Here is a 14,305-nt window from a genome sequence, read left to right on the forward strand (position 1 = left end):
CCCTCGCATTAGCAGATTCCCCACAGGGTGAGGTTGTCCCCAAGGGCGACTGTGTCTCTACTCGGGGTAAGAGTCTCAGAAGTTGGGGAGCTGTAGTTTAAAATTGTCAGCGACAGGGTCTTTAGGCGGATCACGACAGATTGCTGTCTTTACATGTCCTGAAACTCCGCGCAATTTACAAAGCACTACATCAGGCCTGGCCAACCTGTGGCTCTCCAGCTGTTGTAAAACTACAAGTCCCATCATGCCTTGCCACAGTTTTGTTATTAGGGAACACTAAAACTGTGGCAGGGCATGCTGGGATGTGTAGTTTCACTACATCTGGAGAGCCACAGGTTGGCCAGGCCTGCACTACATGCTTTGCTCTCAGACTGGCCAAGTGCAGTCAGACAACGCGACGGCAGTCGCATACATCAACATGGACAACTGCGAGGCGGATTATCTCAGCAGTCGGAATTTTCATCCAAGGACGGGGCATTAAAGCCAGAGGTTTTCACTTGTTGGTCCACAGGTCGGGTTACCCTCAGGGGGATCTGATGGCACTTCGCCACAATTACCAAACGTCCCAGTATGTGTCCAGAACCAGAGATCCAAAGGCAGTGGCGGTGGATGCTCTCACAATCGCGTGGCCGTACAGCCTCGTGTATCGGTTTCCATCGTTTCCGCTACTCTCTCGGTTGCTAAAACGGATCAAAAGAGAGTCCGTCACAGTCATACTAGTGGTGCCTCATTGGTCTCGGAGTGCTTGGTTCTCGGATATCCGCGGACTGCTCGCATAAGATCCTTGGTCGCTCCTACTACGTCCAGACCTGTTACAACATGGTCCATTCTTTTACCCCGGTTTTGCGCGGCTGCGTTTGATGGGGTGGCTGTTGGGACCGCTCTCAAGAAGAGAGGGCATTCCAGTATCGGTTATAACAACCATGTTACGGGCTAGGAAGCCGGTTACGGCAGCTCATCATTATTACAGAATTTGGCGTGCCTATATAGGTTGGTGTGCAGCTCGGAAGTTTCCGACATCTTTCCAGTTATTCCGTCTTCTGTTATTTCTACAGACGGGTTTAAATGGAGGACTGCGTTTATCTGCACTAAAGGTGCAGGTATCTGCTTTGTCAATTTACTTTCAAAGACGATTGGCTCTATTGCCGTCTATACACACCTTTCTCCAAGGTGTCCTCAGAGTTCAGCCTCAATTCATTCCACCTACAGCGCCATAGGACTTGAATCTGGTTTTAGATTTATTACAGTCTTCATATTTTGAACACTTACAGCAAGTGCATATAAAGTTTCTCACTTGGGAAAACAATTTTTTCTTCTAGCCTTAGCTTCGGCAAGGCGTGTTTCACATTTGGGTGCCTTGCCATGCAAGCCACCGTATTTGGTGTTTCATGATGACAGAGAGGAACTTCGGACGAAACCCGATTTTTTTTTTTTTTTTTTTTTTTTTTTTATTATTTTTTTTTTTTTTTTTACCAAAGCTAGTGTCATTTGTTTTCACATCAATCAACCAATAGTAGTTCCTGTGTTGACAGCACATTCTGGAACTCTGAATGTGGTACGCGCATTATGCGTTTGTGTCCCGAACGTTTACAGTTCGTAATACGGATACGTTGTTTGTTCGCTATGAGGCTGCCAAGTGGGGTTGGCCAGCTTCTCAGCAGACCTTATCCAGATGGATAAAACTGACTATACGTCAGGCTTACCTTAAGGCTAGCTTACAGTCGCCTACATCAGTAATAGCTCATGCCACAGGTTCTGTGGGAACGTCATGGGCAGCTGGTCGTGGAGCTTCTACGACGCAGCTTGACCGTGCGGCTACATGGTCTTCAGTGCACATGTTTGTGCGCTTTTACAAGTTTGATACGTTTGCGGCATCAGCATCTAGCTTTGGCCGCCTAGTGTTACAGGTGTCAAACAGCTCTCCCGCCCACAGGGGAGGCTTTGGTACGTCCCAAGAGTACTCCAGTGACCCCTAGTGGATGAAAAAGAAAATAGGATTTTGGTACTTACCAGGTAAATCCTTTTCTTTGAATCCATAGGGGGCACTGGACGCCCACCCAGAGCAGTTTTACCTGGGTTGTATTAAGTCAGGGGATCTTATGGTAACACATTTTCACCGATTGGTTCAAATTATAAGGTTCTATCGGTTATGGCGTCAACTGTTTAGTTGTCAGTAACGTTATGTGTCAACTTTGTTGTTGTCCGTTATAGGAATTCTCCATTGTCAACCTCTCTATAGTTCCTGTTCGGCTCAGTAAAAAACACTGAGGTAGTACACTGAGGTACTCTGGGATATGGAGGGGTGGAGAGTTCTAAATTTAAATATTCAGTGCCCTGTTTCCTGCGGAAGCCGTCCATATCCCAAGAGTACTCCAGTGCCCCCTATGGATTCAAAGAAAAGGATTTACCTGGTAAGTACCAAAATCCTATTTTCATGTGCTTGTGATTGGTGTTTGAATACTAACTTTCCATCTCTTAAGGGCTCTTAGATCTTGCTACATCTTACTGTGAAAACAGACTAAAGAAGCTCTGTCAGCATATTATCAAGAAGGGCATAACTGTGGACAATGCCTTCCTATTACACTCTGCTGCAGTCCGATATGAGGCACAGGTAAACAATCCAGATGTTTTTAAAAATGGTAAAGTGACTCCTCCCACTTTGGCGCTAATCCAATGCTACACTTTTTGCTGGAACTTCTATTTTCTCAATAAAATGTAATGTACCGGCTTGATGTGAATAAAATATAAATGTAATACTACACAATGATTAAAAGTGAGACAAAAACAGAACCCAACATGGGAAACAGTCCTACCAAGATGATAATCGGAGCCGCAGGTGTTATGAATGCAAGGTATTTCCCGGGAACAATACCCTGCATGTGGCTCCGTCAGGCGTGTTCCCTTTCACAGTCAAGGATGTCCAGAAGCACAGGAAAGTACTGGAAAGCAGGTGCCGACGCGTTTCGGGACATCAAAGTCCCTTTTTCAGCCTTGAAAAGGACTTTGATGTCCCGAAACGCGTCGGCACCTGCTTTCCAGTACTTTCCTGTGCTTCTGGACATCCTGGACTGTGAAAGGGAACACGCCTGACGGAGCCACATGCAGGGTATTGTTCCCGGGAAATACCTTGCATTCATAACACCTGCGGCTCCGATTATCATCTTGGTAGGACTGTTTCCCATGCTGGGTTCTGTTTTTGTCTCACTTTTAATCATTGTGTAATATTACATTTATATTTTATTCACGTCAAGCCGGTACATTACATTTTATTGAGAAAATAGAAGTTCCTGCAAAAAGTGTAGCATTGGATTAGCGCCAAAGTGGGAGGAGTAACTTTACCATTTTTAGTGCATTTACCGTTTGGAGTTTGTAGGGAACTCCCAGACTACCCCCAGGCCTGCACAAATCCTTACAGCGCAACCATCCACCTCTATTATTCCTTTTTTAATCCAGATGTTTTTGTTTGTTTCTCGAACGTCCTAGTGGATGCTGGGAACTCCGTAAGGACCATGGGGAATAGCGGGCTCCGAAGGAGGCTGGGCACTCTAGAAAGATTTATGACTACCTGGTGTGCACTGGCTCCTCCCACTATGACCCTCCTCCAAGACTCCGTTAGATCTTGTGCCCGGCCGAGGTTGGATGCACACTAGGGGCTCTCCTGAGCCCTTAGAAAGAAAGTATAGATTTAGGTTTTTTATTTTCAGTGAGACCTGCTGGCAACAGGCTCACTGCAGCGAGGGACTAAGGGGAGAAGAAGCGAACTCGCCTGCTTGCAGCCGGATTGGGCTTCTTAGGCTACTGGACACCATTAGCTCCAGAGGGATCGACCGCAGGCCCAGTCCTTGGTGTTCGGTCCCGGAGCCGCGCCGCCGTCCCCCTTACAGAGCCAGAAGCAAGAAGAGGTCCGGAAAAACGGCGGCAGAAGACATCAGTCTTCACCAAGGTAGCGCACAGCACTGCAGCTGTGCGCCATTGCTCCTCATGCACACCACACACTCCAGTCACTGAGGGTGCAGGGCGCTGGGGGGGGGTGCCCTGAGCAGCAATATAAACACCTTGGCTGGCAAAAATACATCACATATAACCCCCAGGGCTATATGGATGTATATTAACCCCTGCCAGATTCCATAAAAATGCGGGAGAAAAGTCAGTGAAAAAGGGGCGGAGCCTATCTCCTCAGCACACTGGCGCCATTTTTCCCTCACAGCTCCGTTGGAGGGAAGCTCCCTGGCTCTCCCCTGCAGTCTACACTAAACAGAACAGGGTTAAAACAGAGAGGGGGGGCACTAAATTTAGGCGCAGTATAAATTATATAAAAGCAGCTATAGGGGACATAACTCAGTTAGTACCTGCATTATATAGCGCTCTGGTGTGTGCTGGCATACTCTCACTCTGTCCCCCCAAAGGGCTTTTGTGGGTCCTGTCCTCATTGGAGCATTCCTTGTGTGTGCGGTGTCGGTACGGCTGTGTCGACATGTTTGATGAGGAGACTTATGTGGAGGCGGAGCAGATGCCGATAAATGAGATGTCGCCCCTGTGGGCCGACACCAGAGTGGATGGATAGGTGGAAGGTATTAACCGACAGTGTCAACTCCTTACATAAAAGGCTGGATGACGTAACAGCTATGGGACAGCCGGCTTCTCAGCCCGCGCCTGCCCAGACGTCTCAAAGGCCATCAACGCTCCCTCAGATGGCACACAGATGTCAACACGGAGTCTGACTCCAGTGTCGACGAGGTTGAGACATATACACAATCCATTAGGAACATCCGTTACATGATCCCGGCAATATAAAATGTGTTACACATTTCTGACATTAACCCAAGTACCACTAAAAACCAAGGGTTTTATGTGTGGGGAGAAAAAGCAGACAGTGTTTTGTTCCCCCATCAAATGAGTGAATGAAGTGTGAAAAAGCGTGGGTTTCCCCGATAAGAAACTGGTAATTTCTAACAAGTTACTGATGGCGTACCCTTTCCCGCCAGAGGATAAGTTACGCTGGGAGATATGTGCAAAAAATGGAATTACAAAGTAATTGCCTTTGGCGCTCGTAGTGAGTTGCTTTTCCTATAGCAGCTAATTTAACGGGGTTAGTGAGACCCCCACAACTAAAATACCAATAAACAAGAAATAGCGCTTGGAAACTGGATAAGAATAAACTAACAATTTAATAAAGAATTAAAAATTCATGTATACTGTTGCAACAGATATTTAAAACAAAAATAAGTGCAATTGAAATTCAGGGCATAGTATAGCACTGCATGAAGTTTAAAAAGTCCCATATACTTAATATGGATTCAATACTGTTGGCCGGTACGCAAAAGAACCAGTTCTTCCCCAAAATGAGTGCCACAGTCCAGGAACAATTGTAAGCGAATGATATTATTACCAACTGCAGTTAGAATCGACCTGATTAGCTTGGTTCAAGATGACACTTGGTCCAATTGATCGCTCAGGTCCCAAATTTTTGCAGATGTTCAAATCGCTGATGGCAGAGTTCCTATATCCGACTTCTAGGCGTTTGTAGGGGTATGAAGAATGAGAATCCAGCCAATCCACCGACGCGTTTCGCTGTTTAGCACAGCTTTCTCAAGGTGATAAGTTGCAGTGACTGAATGCCCTTTATATAGCAGTGCTAATAGCCCATGTGAAACAGGTGTGTCAGATTACAAACTTATAAACAATGTATAAAATAAAATTCTATCCAGTTTCCAAATAAAGTGACAGACTTTGAGACTATAAAAACAATAAAGCGTCTTATTTTTCTAAATGTAAAGTACATTTTTTTTTCTGTGTAAACAATAATATTAATATAGTTAGGTTCCGGTTTCCGATTACGTGATCGCAGGTTGGTTTCCTGCATTTGGAGCGCAAATCCGCTCTAATTTCCTGTGTATGGAACGCAGATTCGTTCCTATTGGTTGGCGCCCGGTCACGTGACCGGCACAGAGCCACACCTCCGGTCGGCCCAGCATCCTGTTACTAGGTGACGGACCGCGCGAAGGACCCTGCTCCGGACACGTGACCGGACGCTCATCATGACGTTGTGTCGCACTCATGGTCTCAGTCACTTGATTTTTTAACAGAGACTAAACTATTTAAGAAGTGGAATAACACTCCTTTTTCCAAAAATTTGGATATTCTCTTCTTTTGGGATGCTAAAAACAGTGTGCTTTTTTGGAATAATACATTTTATCTTGTGTGTATATAGTATAAATAAAATGTAATATTAAAAATGAGTAGGAAATAACAAATGAGCTCCTGATAAAAATAAGTTTAGGATATGTTGATTAAAAATTAGGTGGAGAGTGCAATATTTATTTTTCTCCACAAGATGGCATTAATCCCCGTATTTACAATATAAACGATGTTGGATATATCTATATGATATTGTATATTTATTATACTTATGTACTGATGCTATGTTCAGTTTATCTTGCAAGGTCCGTTTTTTTGTGAAATATTATATTTGTTTAATCTAACGTATGAAATGTTTATATTACTATGGGCCCGGACGGTCATGTGATTTTAAAATGAATCCAGTGACGGAGACCATGAGTGCGACACAACGTCATGATGAGCGTCCGGTCACGTGTCCGGAGCAGGGTCCTTCGCGCAGTCCGTCACCTAGTAACAGGATGCTGGGCCGACCGGAGGTGTGGCTCTGTGCCGGTCACGTGACCGGGCGCCAACCAATAGGAACGAATCTGCGTTCCATACACCGGAAATTAGAGCGGATTTGCGCTCCAAATGCAGGAAACCAACCTGCGATCACGTGATCGGAAACCGGAACCTAACTATATAAATATTATTGTTTACACACAGAAAAAATGTACTTTACATTTAGAAAAATAAGACTCTTTATTGTTTTTATAGTCTCAAAGTCTGTCACTTTATTTGGAAACTGGATAGAATTTTATTTTATACATTGTTTATAAGTTTGTAAGCTGACACACCTGTTTCACATGGGCTATTAGCACTGCTATATAAAGGGCATTCAGTCACTGCAACTTATCACCTTGAGAAAGCTGTGCTAAACAGCGAAACGCGTCGGTGGATTGGCTGGATTCTCATTCTTCATACCCCTACAAACGCCTAGAAGTCGGATATAGGAACTCTGCCATCAGCGATTTGAACATCTGCAAAAATTTGGGACCTGAGCGATCAATTGGACCAAGTGTCATCTTGAACCAAGCTAATCAGGTCGATTCTAACTGCAGTTGGTAATATCATTCGCTTACAATTGTTCCTGGACTGTGGCACTCATTTTGGGGAAGAACTGGTTCTTTTGCGTACCGGCCAACAGTATTGAATCCATATTAAGTATATGGGACTTTTTAAACTTCATGCAGTGCTATACTATGCCCTGAATTTCAATTGCACTTATTTTTGTTTTAAATATCTGTTGCAACAGTATACATGAATTTTTAATTCTTGATTAAATTGTTAGTTTATTCTTATCCAGTTTCCAAACGCTGGGAGATATCCCTTAGGGTGGATAAGGCGCTCACACGTTTGTCAAGGTGGCACTGCCGTCTTAGGATACGGCCACTTTGAAGGTACCTGCTGATAAATAGCAGGAGGCTATCCTGAAGTCTGTAATTACACACTCGGGTACTAGACTGAGACCTGCAGACTGCTGCAGCGTGGTCTGTACCCCTTTCAAACAGGGATACTGTTTTGCGAACATAAGACGTCGTCTTATATATGAGGGATGCACAGAGGAATATTTTGCCGGCTGGCATCCTGAATTATTGCAATGTCCATTCTGTCAGGAGGGTATTGGAGACCCGACACTGGACAGGTGATGCTGACTTTAAAAGGCACATAGAGCCTTATAAGGGTGAGGAATTGGTTGGGGATGGTCTCTGGGACCTCGTATCCACAGCAACAGCTGGGATGAAAATATTTTACCTCATGTTTCCTCACAGCCTAAGAAACGCACTGTATTATCAGGTACAGTCCTTTCGGCTTCGAAAAAGCAGGCGGGTCAAACGAGGGAAGAGGGAAAAAGCTGCACCAGCAGCCAGTTCCCAGAATCAAAATTCTTCCCCTGCTTCCTCTGAGTCCACCGCATGACGCGGGGGCTCCACAGGCGTAGCCAGGTACGGTGGGGGGCCGCCTCAAAAATTTCAGCGATCAGTGGGCTCGCTCACAGGTGGATCCCTGGATCCTTCAAGTAGTATCTCAGGGGTACGAGCTGGAAGTCGAGGCGTCTCCCCCCCGCCGTTTACTCAAATCTGCCTTGCCGACAACTCCCTCGGGCAGGGAGGCTGTGCTAGAGGCAATTCACAAGCTGTATTCCCAGCAGGTGATAGTCAAGGTGCCCCTACTTCAACAAGGACGGGGTTACTATTCCACACTGTTTGTGGTACCGAAACCAGCCGGTTCGGTGAGACCCATTTTAAAATGGAAATCCTTGAACACTTACATAACAAAGTTCAAGATGGAATCGCTCAGGGCGGTTTTTGCAAGCCTGGACGAGAGGGATTACATGGTATCCCTGGACATCAAGGATGCTTACCTGCATGTCCCTATTTATCTTCCTCACCAGGAGTACCTCAGATTGTGGTACAGGATTGCCATTACCAATTCCAGACACTACCGTTTGGACTGTCCACGGCACCGAGGGTGTTTACCAAGGTAATGGCAGAAATGATACTCCTTCAAAAAGGGAGTTTTTATTTATCCCATACTTGGACGATCTCCTTATAAAGGCAAGGTCCAGGGAGCAGTTACTGGTCGGAGTAGCACTATCGCAGGAGGTGCTACAACAGCATGGCTGGATTCTGAACATTCCAAAGTCACAGCTGGTTCCTTCCACTCGCTTACTGTTCCTGGGGATGATTTTGGACACAGAACAGAAAAAAGTGTTTCTCCCGTAGGAGAAAGCCAAGGAGCTGTCATCTCTAGTCAGAGACCTCCTAAAACCAAAAAGGGTATCGGTGCATCGTTGCACACGAGTCCTGGGAAAAATGGTGGCTTCATACGAAGCAATTCCATTCGGCAGGTTCCATGCGAGGACCTTTCAGTGAGATCTCTTAGATAAGTGGTCGGGATCGCATCTTCAAATGCATCAAATGATAACCCTGTCTCCAAGGACCAGGGTGTCTCTACTGTGGTGGATGCAGGGTGCTCATCTTCTAGAGGGCAGCAGTTTCGGCATACAGGACTGGGTCCTGGTGACCACGGATGCCAGCCTTCAAGGCTGGGGAGCAGTCACACAGGGAAGAAACTTCCAGGGCCTATGGTCAAGTCAGGAGACTTCCCTACATATAAATTCTGGAACTGAGGGCCATTTACAATGCCCTAGGTCAGGCAAGACCCCTGCTTCAAAACCAGCCGGTACTGATACAGTCGGACAACATCACGGCAGTCGCCCATGTGACCTGACAGGGCGGCACAAGAAGCAGGATGGCAATGGCAGAAGCCACAAGGATTCTCCGATGGGCGGAAAATCACGTACTAGCACTGTCAGCAGTGTTCATTCCGGGAGTGGACAACTGGGAAGCAGACTTCCTCAGCAGACACGACCTACACCCGGGAGAGTGGGGACTTCATCCAGAAGTCTTCCTGCTGTTGGTAAACCGTTGGGAAAGGCCACAGGTGGACATGATGGCGTCCCGCCTCAACAAAAAGCTAAAGAGATATTGTGCCAGGTCAAGGGACCCTCAGGCGATAGCTGTGGACGCTCTAGTGACACCGTGGGTGTACCAGTCGGTTTATGTGTTCCCTACTCTGCCTCTCATACCAAAGGTACTGAGAATAATAAGATGGCGAGGAGTAAGAACGATACTCGTGGTTCCGGATTGGCCAAGAAGGGCTTGGTACCCGGAACTTCAGGAAATGATATCAGAGGACCCATGGCCTCTGCCGCTCAGACAGGACCTGCTTCAGCAGGGGCCCTGTCTGTTCCAAGACTTACCGCGGCTGCGTTTGACGGCATGGCGATTGAGCGCCGGATCCTGAAGGAAAAGGGTATTCCGGAAGAAGTCATTCCTGCGCTTATTAAAGCCAGGAAAGATGTTACGGCAAAGCATTATCACCGCATGTGGCGGAAATATGTTGCATGGTGCGAGGCCAAAAAGGCCCCAACAGAGGAATTTCCACTAGGTCGATTTCTACATTTCCTGCAAGCAGGAGTGAATATGGGCCTAAGTCTAGGCTCCATTAAAGTACAGATCTCGGCTCTGTCGATTTTCTTTCAAAAAGAATTAGCTTCAGTACCTGAAGTTCAGACATTGTGAAGGGAGTGCTGCATATTCAGCCCCCGTTTGTGCCCCCTGTGGCACCTTGGGATCTCAACGTGGTGTTGAGTTTTCTTAAAATCACATTGGTTTGAGCCACTAAAAACCGTGGATCTAAAATATCTCACGTGGAAAGTGGTCATGTTATTGGCCTTGGCTTCAGCCAGGCGAGTGTCAGAATTGGCGGCTTTATCATGTAAAAGCCCTTATCTGATTTTCCATATGGATAGGGCAGAATTGAGGACTCGTCCACAATTTCTTCCTAAGGTGGTGTCATCGTTTCACCTGAACCAGCCTATTGTGGTGCCGGCGGCTACTAGTGAATTGGAGGACTCAAAGTTGCTAGACGTTGTCAGGGCCCTGAAAATATGTTTCCAGGACGGCTGGAGTCAGAAACTCTGACTCGCTGTTTATCCTGTATGCACCCAACAAGCTGGGTGCTCCTGCTTCTAAGCAGTCTATTGCTCGCTGGATTTGTAGTACAATTCAGCTTGCACATTCTGTGGCAGGCATACCACAGCCAAAATCTGTAAATGCCCATTCCACAAGGAAGGTGGGCTCTTCTTGGGCGGCTGCCCGAGGGGTCTCGGCTTTACAACTTTGCCGAGCAGCTACTTGGTCAGGGGCAAACACGTTTGCAAAATTCTACAAATTTGATACCCTGGCTGAGGAGGACCTGGAGTTCTCTCATTCGGTGCTACAGAGTCATCCGCACTCTCCCGCCCGTTTGGGAGCTTTGGTATAATCCCCATGGTCCTTACGGAGTTCCCAGCATCCACTAGGACGTTAGAGAAAATAAGAATTTACTCACCGGTAATTCTATTTCTCGTAGTCCGTAGTGGATGCTGGGCGCCCATCCCAAGTGCGGATTGTCTGCAATACTTGTAAATAGTTATTGTTAACTAAAGTGTTATTGTTGAGCCATCTGTTGGGAGGCTCAGTTGCTTTCATACTGTCAAACTGGATATAGTATCACGAGTTGTACGGTGTGATTGGTGTGGCTGGTAAGAGTCTTACCCGGGATTCTAAATCCTTCCTTATGTCTGCTCGTCCGGGCACAGTGTCCTAACTGAGGCTTGGAGGAGGGTCATAGTGGGAGGAGCCAGTGCACACCAGGTAGTCATAAATCTTTCTAGAGTGCCCAGCCTCCTTCGGAGCCCGCTATTCCCCATGGTCCTTACGGAGTTCCCAGCATCCACTACGGACTACGAGAAATAGAATTACCGGTGAGTAAATTCTTATTTTTCCCCCCAATAAATATGGCACTTGACCAGATGTATACAAGCATTTGGCTGCGACTGAAAGCCACCAAATACGATGCATGCCCTCCATACAGTGTGAATTGTTTGAAACAGATTAACAGGAGGCCGACTAGCCATGTATAAAGGGAAGGGACTTAAATGGGCAGTGTCAAGAATACGTCCCTAAAAATGGCATCCAATGAATTGGCTCTGATATGGTCACAACACTTTTTATTATTTTTTATTTTTTTACATTTATATTTTTTGATTACAGGACTTAGAAGACTTTTGCTTTAAATTTTGTGTCGGCCATCTAACAGGCGTGACGCAGACCATGGGATTCTGGCAAATGGATGGCGCATTGCTTAAGGATTTTATTGTGAAGGCTGGAAAATGTGGAGGATTTAAGAACTGACGTCTGGCTTTGTACTGGACATTATCATTTTTAACCTATTGTGTATTGGGCATTAACGTTCCTCAAAATATAGAAGGACCACAGTTATGCTCCCTGAAGGAACAGGCTAATACTTGCAGTTTAGCTCTTAGATACCACTATTTCTATAAATGTATGACTTGTATATGCCACTCTTTTTAAAAAAGTGAATGATGTTTGAGTGTTAGCCACACGTGTTATGTGGTTCTGTGCACGGCTGTCGGAGTCTGAGATTATGCACTTTCAGATGGCACTACTAACACTCAATCTATAGTGAGAATGTTTTACTGCATTGTACTTTCAGTGATGGCTCATTCTATATTTAAAAAAAAAAAAAAAGGCATGGACTTCAGGCAATTGTTTAATTATGTTTCCCTTTGATACTATGGATCAACTCCAGGTTTGTGCCAGGTTTCCCTTGTCCAGGGAAAAGTAACAAATCTGTCTGCACAATGTAATTATCTGGGGATGGCCTTCCTTTTGTAAATGAAGCTGCAAATAACCTGCCCTTTGGCCAGATCATGTCTTACTAATGTAGATAAATAGTACAGCACACTGTGAGAGATGTAAGTTTTGGCTCCACACACTGTGGATATTTGCAGGAGAAAAACCTTGCTTGTTTTTTGGCTCTCAACTCTATGGGGTAAATAAGCAAAAACCAGCAGGGCTTCCTCCCCAGATACCCCACATACTGATGTGCAAGGGTTCAGCAGAATAATTACTAATTGAATCTTTCCCTGTTTCTACTCTAAGGCATCTAGCACAGGCATATGGGGATTTTCCCCTATATGTAATTGTCACCTGGACAGGTGGTGTTTGTTTGTTTTTTTTATCCTGCGCCAGTCTGACCTGTTCAGTGGCACTGTGCTTTGTGCAATAGGTGAACATCTCCGTACAATTTCTGATCATTTTAATCGCCCATTTTTGTCCAAATATCTGTTTTTAAAAAACATTTCAATTGAGAACTAATCTTCAGAATCCAAAAACTGCACTTTATACTCCCTCCCCGAGATGAGATTTGAAGTGCACCTATCTACGAAACGGGCAGCCATACTGTGTTCCATGCAAGTAGTTGTAAGTACTGCCTATTAAATGGGGACCAAGTAATGTCACTGGTCCTAGTGAAGTGATGGGAACCAGTGCCCAGGAAAATGGCGGCCTTCACTGTGTGAAGGGGATGTACACTCTTACTCCATATGTGGAACTTGTCTATCTGGTTTGTCAAATGTTCATGTTATATATAATATTTTGAAAATAAAATAAACTTATTTTATTTGGTATTTAGTAATTGTGTGAAGTTTGCCCTCCAATCCGTCCTTTGTTCATAATGCCTCCTTTTAAGAGTGTAGAGTTCCAGCCAACCAGCTCGCGTTACGTGTTTGAAAAATGACAGGAGCTAATCAGCTGGTATTTTATCTCCCTCCATTTTAAATTTTTTAAGCCGGTCATACAGTAGGCAATGTCGTCTAATCCAGTGGATTGGATCGTTCTATCGGGCACATCGTCTAGTGTGTTCTGGCAATCACAATATCCCATGGGTCATTTGCCACACCCAACGGTCTGATTCTGGCAACAATGCAATCGCCAGTCAGTGACAGCCTCCCTGCCAAAAGAGGTGCAGCACAAGTGAATTAGCTCTCCCTCTTCAGTAAAGACCACAGTCATACATGCCGCCATTACATGAACGGCTTTGCCACACGAAGTGGGTGAAACGGGTCCTGACATAACTGCACATACAGTCCTATTAATACATCTAGCCATAAGTACTTTGACATACGTAAACCTGCTAGAAGCTGCCAATACAAGAGGAGTAGACTGGTGATAACAAGACTGCTCATAATCTGCACCAAATTTCATGTAGGCATGGACGATAAAATCAAGTCTCAATTGGAATGCAGTACAGATGGTGTAATGGCTAGAATTACTACCTCACAGCACTGAGGTAATGGGTTCGATTCCTACCATGTCCTAACTGTGTGGTGTCTATTTTCCCATGCTTGTGTGGGCTTCCTCCCACAATCCCAATATATACTGGTAGGATAATTGGCCACTGACACAAAATTAGCACTATTGTGTAAGCGTACATGTGTTTAGGGCAGCCAAGAGGCCCCAAGTGCTTCTTATCTGCTGTCAAATTATATGTTCATATTTTCAAAAAGGTGGATGCCATGGCAAAAGCAGAAGTTGTGCCCCAATGGTCATTTAATGATGCATGTATATAGTTATCTGTGAGTGTTGGAGACGCCAATGCTTCATGCTATAGGTCAGGGCTGTCCAAACCGGTCCTCGAGATCTACCAACAGTTCATGTTTTCCAGGCCTCCTGGAGATCTGTAGAATTGTCAGGAATGAATGCAGCACATCTTAATTAGTAATGACTACACC

The 14,305-nt window shown here is 45.4% G+C and overlaps 1 protein-coding gene across 2 annotated transcripts in view; it reads left to right on the forward strand.

The window, feature by feature from the left end:
- Positions 1-13,201, forward strand: part of RCBTB1 (RCC1 and BTB domain containing protein 1) — a 139,424-nt gene extending 126,223 nt beyond the window's left edge. For both annotated transcript variants that reach the window (XM_063951974.1, XM_063951975.1), the window contains 2 exons: positions 2,481-2,611; positions 11,763-13,201. In XM_063951974.1, coding sequence (XP_063808044.1) covers positions 2,481-2,611; positions 11,763-11,903 — 272 coding nt within the window. In that variant the 3' untranslated portion in view covers positions 11,904-13,201. The remainder of the gene's footprint in view (positions 1-2,480; positions 2,612-11,762) is intronic.
- The last annotated feature ends 1,104 nt before the right edge of the window (positions 13,202-14,305 follow it).

Source organism: Pseudophryne corroboree, chromosome 2, assembly GCF_028390025.1.
Source record: "Pseudophryne corroboree isolate aPseCor3 chromosome 2, aPseCor3.hap2, whole genome shotgun sequence".
In the NCBI taxonomy this organism is placed as follows: Eukaryota; Metazoa; Chordata; class Amphibia; order Anura; family Myobatrachidae; genus Pseudophryne; species Pseudophryne corroboree.